Consider the following 13003-nt stretch of genomic DNA (forward strand, 5'->3'; position numbering starts at 1 on the left):
TTTTGCCTTTTTAATTTTAAGTGTTTGACCTGATGTACTGATTTGATTTTTTTTTTCTTAACTTTTACTGACATATAAAGCGAATTCGGCTCTATAGAGCTTGTGATAGTCTTTCGAAAATAAATATTATCTTATCTTATCTAAGAACAGCCCAAAATCATAATTTGTCAGAAGAGTTTGTTTCTGCATGGTTATATAACAAATCTTCTGATTTTTTGGTCTTTTCCATGTGACATTTCTAATAAATGTAATGTAGTGTGGCCTAGATTATCTTCAGATTGGTTTTGATCATGCTCCTTAAATTTGATTTAATTCTTCTCCTGAAAGACCCCTTAATTTCAATCATAGCCTAGTTTGGAAAATTAATTATTTATATCATTTACAACTTTTTTATACATATCATAAAAACAATCAAAACTTGGATTGGAATGAGGAGTTTATTTTTGCATGGTTTTATTTTCCTATCTGTCCCATGTGACATTTCCAAGAAATGTAATGTAGAGTGGCGTAGATTATCTTCATAGTGGTTTTGATCATGCTCCTTAGATTTGAATTAATTCTTCTCCTTCAATACTCCTTAGATTCCTCATGGTCTAATTTGAAAAACGATTTATTTATATCACTTATATCCTTTCTTTGCATATAATAAGAACAATCAAAACTTGGATAGGAATAAAGTTTGTTTTTGCATGGTTTTTATACAAATCTTTTGATTTTTTGTTCTTTTCCATGTGACATTTTCAATAAAAGTAATGAGTATGGCGAAGATTACCTTCATGATGGTTCTGATCATACTCCTTAAATTTGAATAAATTCTTCTCCTTAAACCTTCCTTAAATTCCTCATCACCTAGTTTGGAAAATGCTTTATTTATATCATTTACAACTTTTCCATACATATCATAAGAGAAATCAAAACTTGGATGGGAATTAAAAAATCATTGTACTTCCTTTGAATTGTTGTGTCATTAGGAAGATACCTCCTATTTGAGGCTCGTTCTCATGTGTAATAGAGTCACTAGGGTTGTATCTTGCTATATGATCAACGATTATAGTTCTATCTATTTTACTAGCTTTTCAATGTCTTCCTTATTTTGTCACATGCATTAGATGTCATTGCATCTTTGTCAACATCTGCTAAGGTGTCGTAAATGAGTCAGTTTTCTCCTTAAAAAAAACGTAAAGTTGTGAGAAAAAACCATTTAGCCTGCATACTCTAATTCTGTTTTGTTCTCTGTCAGTAAACGAGTTGTTTCTTGTTTCTGAAGCTCCTCATCATCTATTAACTGGTAGCTTCACAGCACATAACATAATGAATCCCTTCTAGCAAAATTTTTTCCCCCAAGTTCAGCATTCATCTTCTTGTGCTGATCTTCTGAAAAATCATCGCAAGGTACACGCTGAGGGTGGTTTTCTCTTACCTTCTTAGCTCAGATAAGGTTTTCCCGTTGAGATTTTATACTGTTCAATATTTAGTTCTTTTTACCTCTTCTTCTTCATACCTTCATCTGGTTCTTTTTGTTCTCCTTCAATATTGATATTGTTGTTTTGTGTTATTACATTTGAGTTTTTGGTATATTCAGAATTTCAAACTTAAAAGGCCCCAAATCCTTACAGTTTTTCTTTTATTTTACTTTTAAAGGCCCTAAGTGTGAAACACTTTTGGATTTAGGGTACTTTAGCTATTAGTTGGTACCTAGGGCCTTCCATAATCAAAAATGGTCTCTAAATGGAGTTAGTGCCTTCATAAATTATATTGTTACTTGCTTATTTATGGGAGTAGGGCATCATATTTTAAACAAGAACTGCACATTTCTATTCTAAAAAAAAACTTTTTTCTAATTTAAAAAAAAATTAAATTGAAAAATTTGGAGTTGAGCATCTCAACATATGAGGGCAGATAAACCGCCAGGGCAAATCTTGGGGATGCCTTTGGGGAGAAAAGAGGCTAGTTCCCCTCCATTCTACTTTGCCACTTAAACTTCACATTTTTGGTCAAATGAGCCCTCTTCTGATCTTCAAGGACCCTTGTTTTGATATAATCATCCCTGAAGAACACTTATGGTTAGTTTTATTTAATTTACATATATACAGAACTAGTCAGAAGGGAGAGACCAGTGGAGGGTGGAGTATAGTTTATATATAGTCCCGAGGGCCGTATCCAGGACTTTTGTTGGGGGAGGGGGGTGTCAAAAAAACTTTGAAAGACACAAAAAAGGTGTTTAGCACCTAGACCCCAGCCTATGGCCATAGTATTTGGATTTAACCCTTGACCTGTGTTTATAGTTAATTCTGCTTCTAGGACAGAAATCACAAAGAGACAAAATATACTCTTTGATCCTGTATTCAATGTCATTTCCAAATGTTACAGTGTTAGCAATTGCATTCCAGCTCCAATTGCATTCCAGCTCCACAAAATTTGCAGATTTTTTCTTTTTTAAATTGGCTTTGTTTGCAATCTTGCAATTTTTTATATTTGCAAATTGGCTTTAGTTGTATGAGAAATAAGCACAAAAAATCCAACTTGTGTATATAGCTTAGAACTACTTCTGTCCACATCAGGGGGAAAGGGTTGGGACACAATCCCAATAGTAGTATTTGTCAAAATTCAGAAAGGGAATTGAGTGAGTAATAAAAATATTTTTTCTATTTTGTATACAATATTTGTCTTAGCCGAAAAGCTAACCATTATTTGTTTAGAAGAAGCTATAAGGTATATTGTTAAAAGTGTTTTCAACATAAGACAGGTAAAACACCTGTTTTTAAAGAATTAACTGATAAAGGTAGGAACACGAAAAATAGGCTCTTATTCCCTTATAAAAACTATATGGTCCGACTTCGTCAGCAACGAGAAGCTTCTGCAGCTCACAAAGTTGTCTTGGTTTTCGACTCAAGCAGCCGAGCGAACCTTACGATAGATCGGGCACCTGCTTCGAATGCCACCACATCTACCCGCAAAGACGATCTACAACTTCGACCCTATCAAAGTCGGTTGGAAGTGACCTCGTGGCCGACCAAAGAAACGTTGTTCCGACAGCCTGTCCGAGTTCTTGACGATGGCAAACATCAGACAGGGCGAAGAGCAAATACTCGCCATGGACCAAAGTGGATGGAAGAGGCAGACGTCAATCTCTACGCCGAGCAGTGCCCGGCAGGAGACTTAAGTCAAGTAAGTATATGAACTATATGTAGATTGTAATAAGGTTTATCAATGTAGAATAACAATAACCAAAGTTAACAGGAAGTCACTGTTCTACTAGGCTAGTGAAAAACTTCAGCTCTACAACTTGAAATTCTGTTCAAGTTTGTCTTAGAATTTGGTTCAAGTTTTGAAAACCTTACTTTTCTGAGAAATGCAAATTTAATGTACCGATAAGTCGCTTGGGAAATGACTTCTTGGCAAAAATTAAAAATTAGGGTACAGACACCATTCTCCAGCAGGAACTTCAATTGTGGATTATTGTGATAAAACTAAATGAAAAACTACTCAGTTATTTACTGTCATATGAATAATATTGTTCTTTTTTATTTATCTACTTCTTCTGCTTCTAAATGTGTCAATATTATGCATCAAATGCATCGGATTTCTGGAAAAAAAAACATATCCGTACAGTATACTAAGAATATGTTCCCAGGAAATAATGCACTCAGACCACTAAGCACTGAAAAAGACAACCAATAAATGCATAAGCCATTTGATATAAATGCCCCAGAGGAAGCAACGGCTGAATTTTTGTCTTTGCAAATCACCATATAATAGGCAGTTTCAGATAGTTAGTCTAGACACAAGGGGAAGATATTGAATAAGGACTGTTTGAGAGCAGTCACTACTTGAATCCTAGAGATAACTGTAGACTTAATTCAGTCCCAGACAAAACTTGTTCAGCTATTGTCTCTTTAGTTGATTTTTGTGTACTTACGGAAAGGGAGGTGTCACTGTATAGGTTTATTTATATCATTTATTAATACTGTATTTCATATATTAGTTTTTTTTAAGTTAATTCTAATGGCTTGTTTGATAAGCAAAATGGATTATTGGGGTAATTAAATGACACTTGTCCTGTAGATGAAAGAGTGCATTTTCATGTTTACTTTCAGACATTTTTATTCTTATTCTTAATCTATTTATTTATTCTTATTGTAGAACAGGCCAATATGGAAAAAATTGTTTTCACTGAAATATATTGAGCAGTAGTTTTCACTATTTATTCAAATGGACCATTCAAAGCTAGCCATGTCTTAATGGTAAAAAAGTGTCATTTGTAAATATCCCATGGCATGTGAAGATGGCTGAAAATTACCATGAATATTGTCTTAAACCAGTCTAAAAAAGAAATTTATTTGGAAATTAGCCATTCTTTCATTGTTTTAATCAAATTTTCTTGTTAAGCTAGAGTTAGGCTAATAATTGGGCATCAGTCATGATTTGCAAGGTTTTCAAAAATACTATTCGGTTCTTGAAGTTGTTCATAACAAAACCAAGAAGAAACTGAAAATTAGAAGTTTAATTAATTTTATGAATGTTATATATGATAATGTTATATACTCACTTTTTCAATAAGTACACAAAAATTAACTATAAGTACACAAAAATTAACTAGAGAGACAAAAGCTGAACTAAGTTCTGCCTGGGACTGTTTCAAGTCTATAGTTATTTCTAGGATTCAAGTAGTAACTCATATACATAATAAAAATATGCGAATATAGAAGTTCGTTATGTAAGTTAATTTGTAAGTTACATATATTTATTACAAATAAAAACGTTGGTAAATAAAATTAAAAGTTCCAAAAAAAAATAACCAAAAAAATTGGAGGGCAACTATGCCTCCTCTCCTGCCCCTTTTTTCTCAAAATCGTCCCATCCAAACTTTGAGAAAAGCATTTAGCCAAAAAAATTCAAATTAATATACAAATTTCATTTGAATTATTGATATATGGTGAGCCAAAATCAAAACCTGCATTAATTCAAAAACGTTCAGAAATCCAATTAAAAAAAAAAAAACAAGTAACAAACAGAAATTATTCCCTATATGAAAGGGGCTGTCCCATCCTAAACGCCCTGCTCTTTACGCTAGTGTTTGACTCTTTCTCACTAATCTTCTTTTTAAAGCAATAAAAAACTTTAGCCTAAGGGGACAGCCCCTTCATATACGGAATAATTTATGTTTGTTTTAAGTTTTAATGTTGCTCCTTACTTACAAGGCAGGCTTGGCATGTGCATATTTAAGGGGGCGCCACTACCCTTAGAGCCTTCAATTTACACTAGGTATTAGGGCTTTTCAGTCTAACTTACCCCTGGTATTTCGACTTTTCAGCTCACCTAACACTAGAAACTATTATGATTCATTGCATAAATTACATAAAGTAAAAATACTTTTCACCTTTAACTTAAAAATGGTCACCCAAAGCTGAAACAAATTTTTAATTTCTTGTAGTAATAACACTGATAACACATTGCAGGTAAAGAACAGCTATATATAGATTTATAATATTACAATGAAAATACCAAACTTATTAAAGAAAAATTTACTGGTTCCAATCTGATTAAAGCCCAAGACCCAGTCACAATAGTAAAACAAATGAAAATTTTCGTTAATGACAATAGGTTGAAATCTAAGACATTGGGTGGTCTTGGACTTTATGGATGCAGCACAAGAAAGGATCCTGCAAGAAAGGTAATGAAGACTGAAAAAGGAACTTGACAGGTTGGAAAATATAGGGAATAATAGAAAAAGTAAATAAAAACTACTGAATCAGTAAATGTAACATTGCTAGCAGAAAAAAAAACATGGGTGTTAGACTCTTCATTGACCCAGCTGATCTTAACAAAGCTATTAGCCACTCTTATAACCCCAATCCAACTTTTGAAGATGCAATTATGGAACAAAGTTCAACTAACTACTTCTCAAAGTTAGATGCTATCTCTGGCTACTTGTCACTCACTCTTTCTGAAAGTGCATCAGATTTTACCACATTCATCATAATTTATAGAATATATCACTGCAAGCAATATTTATTTGGCTTGATATCTCCACAGGATGAGTTCCAGCAAGTGATGGAAGAAACTTTTCAAGGGCTAGAGGGTCTTGAAAAATTGTAGAAAAACCTTTTTATGTATAGAACCACCTGATGAGAACATGAAAGATGACTTGGAGCAATACTAGAAAGAGCAAAAATGACATATTTGAAGTTTAACAGAGCAAAATGCAAGTTTTCTGTCCAATCAGTCTACTACTTTGGTCATGTTATTAGCAGTGCAGGTATTAAACTTGACCCTGAAAAATTGCAAATAATCAATGAGATGCCTATACCAAAATCCAAGGACAAGCTTCTAAATCTCTTGGATATGCTGAACTTCCTATCCAGGTATATCCCAAATCTTGCAACTCAATGTCAACCACTGAGAAACCAGTTCATATTAACTGAATTTGATTGGAAGGACTTTCCCACCACCTGCTTAAAGCATATAAAAGGACTATAGTCATAAACTTGGCTTTCTTTGATAGTTCCAGCCAGACTCTAAACTCAAAACATGGACTCTGAGCCCTAATATCAATAAACAGGAAAGTTTTTGCATGTGCATCAAGTTCACTGAGTAAGTAAGAGCAGAATTATTCTCAACTGGAAAAAGAATTGTTTGCTATTGTCTATTGGTGCTGTCATTTTCATCATTTACATTTATGGAGGAAGAGTGCAAGTCATCACAGATCATTCACCCCTCAAAACAGTGCTCACAAAACTTCTCAATACAACTTCATCAAGAATTCAATGCCTTATTATGTATATCCAGAAGAACAACCTTATTTTCAAAAATAGGGCTGGTAAAGAAATCCCAGTTGCAGTTGCATTATCAAGACTTCATTTGCCAGATGCAGATGAACACATGCATGAAGAAATTAAAATATTTTTACAGTCATTCATTAAAGCTCTACCTGCTACAGACAGCAAAGTGGAGGAAAAAAGGCAAAAGACTACCATAGATGACAAAATGAAAGTACTGCTAAAGATTATTCAGAAAATCATGCTCAAACACAATACTGGAATATTTTCAGGACTTTTCAATACACAATGGTTTAATCTTTAAAGGCTCCAAAGGTTTCATCCCTACCATTTTACAAGAAATTATTTTAAAGGTGTGGCACACCTCACAGTTGGGTGCAGACAAAACAAAGCAGATAACTCAAATGATAATCTTCTGGCCCAACATAGGAAAAGACATTGAGATATTTATCCAAAAGTGCAATGTCTGCATTCATACAAAAGCCAACAACCAAAAAGACCCAATGATTTGAACACCACTTCCAGTCCTACCTTTGCAACACCTGGGGTGCTACCTGCTAGAGTAGAATGGCAAACACTATATCATAACTATTGACTATTGTGGCAGATACATTGATGTGGATAGTTTAGCCTCTACAACCACTGCCAAATTGGTCACTAAGCTGAAAGGACAATTTGCTCACTATGGTATTCCAGCCATCCTGACCTCAGATAATGGGCCCCAATTCAACTCCATGGAATTTGATCTATTCACAAAAGACAGGGATATCAAACACAACACATCTAGCCCCTACCACCCCATGTCAGATGGACTTGTAGAAAAAAGAGCATGCAGACTTAGAAAAAAACTGTCAATGAATCTATGTTAAGTGGACAAGATTTGAATATTGGCCTACTTGAATAACATAACACACATGTGGATGGAATGGCAGCATCAGCCCAGCTGCTCACAAGTTACCAGCTGCAATCAGTACTCCCCATCACAGAAAGGGCCTAGAAAAACAACTAGTGCCTGGGAACAAGTTTCTGGCATATAGAAAACAAAGCAGAGCACACCAAAAAGATTATTACAATGCAAATGCCAAACCCCTGCATGAAATACAAGTAGGATCAAAAGTACATCTCCAGTAAAGGCCAAACAGTCCTTGGAAAAGAGAAAACATAGTTGAAATTTCCCTTCAATAATAATCATACATCTGTCATCAGTTTCTTACTGATGATAGATCATCTATCTGGCACAACAGAGTCAAAATATCTCACAGAAAAGAAGAAAGCTGAGAAGCATCTCAAAGAAGACATGAAAGTGAGCCAGATGAAAACTCTCAGCCAGACAGAACTATAACTGGAACTAACACTTTCCACAGCCCAGCTTCCACCAAATTAACCAGCAAAGCTGATTACATGAATTTCAATCCAACATAAGACAAAGAAAAGAAAAATCATCTTTGCATGCAAGTGGAAGAGCATAACAACAGCCAAGAGCATCACCTATAATCACCACATATAAGTGGAACTCATCAAACAAGATCTTGCAAATCTGTAATTAAATCCAAGAGGTTGAATCTCTGAAGATTAAGAGTATTATTTCTTCAGAAAAGGGGGGATGTAGTACCTTGCTATGATTTGCTTGCCTTAGTGAATTAGTTGCTGATTTTCTTATTATTTTAAATAATAGGTTTAAATTAATAAAAATAAATAAATATATAAATAATATTAATATTATTTTATTTATAAATATTTATAAATAAAATATTATTATTTAAAAATAATATTTATTAATAATATTATTATTTATAAATATTATTTTATAAATAATAAAATAAATTAATAGTTTAAATTTGTCTGTTTGTGCTATTTGCTTACTTGTTGATCAGGCTATATTATGTTACAGGTGCTTGGGTCATATTAAACAATTAAATATACCTAACATCTACAATAAGTAAACATTGATGAATTGCACATTCAGCAGTCAAATTTATTTAAAAGTTGAAGCAAAATAGTAATAGGTTTACTTGTTTGACAATATTTGAAAAATATATGGTATGTTCTGCTTAAAATGAATAGAAATTGTTTAAAAAAAGAGTTAAACCCATTCCACAAACATTTAGAATAGGCTAGGGTCTAAAAAAAGGAGCTGATTTCAAGAAGTTTATTATCATTGCATTTGATTTATTGGCATCTGCTTTCATAATACTTGTTTATACCCTGTACTAACCTATAATTTTTTTTGTTGAGTTTTACACACTAGCCTACATTTTTCTAGGCTAGGCCTATCTGCCATTGAATATTTAGATAGTTTATTATTTATTAGCAATTTGAAGTTTAGCATAATTAAGTCAACCCAGTCTAAATCAACAGGAGCAGATTTCAAGAAGTTTACTATCATTGCATTTGATTTAGTGGCATCTGCTTTCATAATGCTTCTTTATACCATGTAATAATGCATATTTTGTTGTTGAGCATAACAGACTGTATTTGTTCAGGCTGGGCCTATCTTACATTGCAGATGCAGATGATTTATTACTTATTAGTGATTCTAAATTTAGCATAATTAAGTCAACCCAGTCTGTTTCTAAGCTATTTGAAAAATACATTATGATTGATGCTGGAAAGTGTGAATATTTAAAATATTAATGCCAAACACAAAAGCAGTGACTGAGTTGCTGCTTGGTATGTAGTTAAGCTAGGCCTAGTTCAAGGACTGCATTGGCTTGGGAACCTCACCCTTTGACAAATGAAAAAAATAGCATATATGCTTAAGCTTATATAAGAAGGTGCTATGCAATCTCTTTATAAATACAAATATTTTTGCCATCTAGTTGGATAATTTGGACAATCCCTATAGCAATAATCAGATCTGTCTACTATTTGACATGACCATTGGCCCCAGAAAACTATTCCTTTTCTAGCTAGTTGACACATTTGATTATTGCCATAGGGATTGACTAAATTATCCAAATAGATGACAATAATATTTATATTTAGGCCTATAAGGAGATTGAATAGTAGAACACCTTTTTATATAAGCTTATATGCTGTTTTGTTCTATTTGTCAAAGGGTGGACATCAAATGGCTTGGGATTAATATTTGCTCTGCTGTATAAGCCATCTGTTCTGGTACATTTTTGCATATTTGGATTAAGCTTAAAGTAGGTCAAGCTGAAAATGTTCCACATAATGGATTTTTTTTTCTCTTAATACTGACATAAAATCAGCTCCTTACTTCAATAAAAAATCAGCTGCAGTAAAATTCTAGTTTAGATAATTTTGGCTATCTCAGAAAGGGGTTAGGTTAGGAAATGAGACATCCAGAGATGGGTCTAAATACTAAAATTTATCCCAAGAAGGTAATTTGAAGCACCTACCTCTACTCCCTCTCCCTCTAAAGGATCCTGACCTTGATAACCTTTAAAAATATGTGTGCCATAAAAGTAAAACCTTGCAAAATAGATCTTCTGCTTGATTGAAGTACAACAAAATTATTTTCAGCGTCATAAATTTGCTCAATCCCAATCTATAAGGTGATAAAGATATGCAAATACATTTCCTAAATTTTGAAAAAAAAAATGATAAGGCTCAGAATTCTACTCAAATAACAGGAATTACATTTCCAGAACTTAAGGCAGAGTAAAAGCAACTGGTAACTGAAAATTAAGGTAAAATGTTGTTATGTCAAAATTTCAATAAGTAATAGAACTTTCATATAGATCAATTTCAGGGCCCTCTAGAGGGAGAAAGAGTGGAGGTAAGTACTTCAAAATACCTTCAAGGGGTAGACTTTAACCTTTAGACCCATCCCTGAAAGTTTCATTTTCCTAACCTAACCCCTTTCTGAGATATCCAAAAGTCAGTAAACTACAATTTTACCTAAGCTGCCCTCCCCCCCCCCCCACTTCTTCACAAGATGCTGCATAAGCCATGAGGCCTAGTTTTAAAAAAAGTTTCATCACAATTTTATACTATTATTGTCTGCAAAGAGTAGGCCTAACCTATCCACTTTTATGCTAATCTAACCTATTTTATGCTAAATCAAGCCATGAGAGACAGTTAACTAGCTTAACTAACCTGTATTGCCAAATAAGGGCCCTTCAAATCAGATTCTGTCACCATTAAAAGAGCTCTTCCGTCAATTCTATGCTCTAGAAAAATAGGAGCGCTTGTGATATGTCCGTGTCCAACTAGCCATCTCTGTACATCATCACAAGTCCATTCTAGGGCATGACTCATTTTTGGTATGCATGTGCTTTATTTTTAAATTTGCTTGGTTCCGCCAGTTGCAAGATACTATCTCCGCAGTAGACAAGGAAAAATATACCGTTCACTGGTTTCACTGTTAACACAACGGATGTTCAATCATAGCAGCGTTTGAATTAGTTTTTCTGAGATATAACGCAGTACTTCTTCACTTGATTTGTTCTCTGTCGGTATAGCAGGAATTCAGTAAGCTGATGGCAGGTTAATTCAGTATTTGCATATAATGATTGAATTAACGACGGTTCTTGACTCTAAGACAGTCCGCTGCCTTCGAAATGCAGCTTATATTGACATTTTGCCGTTTTCCATATCAACACCATCGTGATAAATTCAAGCAAAAGATTCACAAATATAAGAGATATTGATGATATTATTGTTTAAGTGATGTTTTTGCATTAAAGAATGATAGGGATCATTGAGTCGGTTAATAAAAATTAATTACAATTAATAACAATTAATAACAACTCAGCACAGAACCAAGCCACCTGAGGCTAACGCATCTGCAGACACTGCTTGTCAATCCTAATTTATTCAAAGCCACCCTCTTTACCCCCCTCCTTATAAGTTCTAATTTGCCTTATATCTATTCAATGATATCCTCCCACCCCATTCAGGGACGACCTGTTTTTTATTTGACCCTAGATAGTTAGCCAATAAGAACGATCACTAAAAATCTGATATCACTGCCATAGAAAGCAGGATTGAACCTTTTTTTCGTACAGCTTACTGTTAGAGATTTGATCAGTCAGACGAGTACACAAAACAATGCGTAGGTAATTTCTCTGGAAAACATCTAGATAATCCTTCTTTCTACTTCAGAGTACTGACGCTTTAGAACCATACCTGATTGATCTCATAATGTATTATATTTTCGTGTACCCCCAGTCAAGTCTTCGACTACCCCAGCCAAAGACTCCAAGAGTGTGACAAAGGAGTTGCTGCAAAGAAACCATGAACCCTTTGAAACGATCTGGGAATAAAGATTTCCTAACCCTGAGCAAAAAATATCAGATGCCTTGAAAGTTTCAAAGTTGGAGAGAAACACGATAGATAGGAGTTTTCATTCCTAATCAGAACCAAAAAAACGAGCTGGAGTTGTAGATGAACCAAAAAAAAAAGGCTCAACTTGATAAAGAACACCGTGAAAAATCCCATTGCAAAAAAAAAGGCAAGTACGGCTGGATGGAGAAAAATGAAGACAGTTGGCAAACCCTGCTTGACTCAATGGGATAACCTACCTATACTGGGTACCTGGAGTGGAGAGTCCTGGATCACAGGTAAGGCACCATCCAGCAACCCACCTCAACCAGACTGTTGAAAAAATAGAGCTAATCAATCACAAAACGCGACCCCAGAGGATATTCCCGCAAAGCAGCCCCCCTCCCAAATTATAGAGGGGACAGAAAGAGATTCTTGGGATAAAGAAAAGAAATAGGGTATTGCTGTTGTCATAGAGCTGATTAATTTAAGGGTTTAGTGCCATTGGCTAAACCTTAGTGACGAAGAAGCTTTCCTTCTGATAGAGGCTGTTGAGGCCAAAACTCGTAAGCATTGCTTCCAGAGTACACATTTATCTTTCCAAAATTTAGATGCTTGGAGTTGATCAAAGACTGCTCTAGAAATATAGTAGTAATAGTTATAAAATCTTATCTGATTATAAACGTGTGGTGTTTTATTTGGCTTATATGCCTCAAGATGAGAGAGCAGCGTCAGTTAAAATAATAAAACAAGTGGAATAATTTAAGAGCTAAGAATCCTCAAAATGCTATCACGCAGCGAAAATGTTCACCTCACTTCATGGAAGAGCGCAGATGCAAATGGTAGTAGTCTTGAGCTTTTGAGGTTTCTAGCTAAGGAGAGTCTTGAGTGGTACAACAAGAACCGAAGGCCAACTCTTACAACAACAAAAATGAGAAGCGATAGTTAAAATAAAAGCTACTTTACAGTATAAAGGACTCGTTAAAGAAAGG

General features: G+C 34.3%; 1 protein-coding gene across 1 annotated transcript in view; it reads right to left on the minus strand.

Annotated features, from left to right (window-relative positions):
* LOC136041038 (sphingomyelin synthase-related protein 1-like) overlaps positions 1-11042 on the minus strand; it is a 52033-nt gene extending 40991 nt beyond the window's left edge. Inside the window, exon 1 of the mRNA XM_065725569.1 lies at positions 10845-11042. Within this exon, the coding sequence (XP_065581641.1) occupies positions 10845-11006 (162 nt within the window). The 5' untranslated portion in view covers positions 11007-11042. The remainder of the gene's footprint in view (positions 1-10844) is intronic.
* Between the last annotated feature and the right edge of the window lie 1961 nt (positions 11043-13003).

This window comes from Artemia franciscana, chromosome 21 (genome assembly GCF_032884065.1).
Source record: "Artemia franciscana chromosome 21, ASM3288406v1, whole genome shotgun sequence".
NCBI lineage: Eukaryota > Metazoa > Arthropoda > Branchiopoda > Anostraca > Artemiidae > Artemia > Artemia franciscana.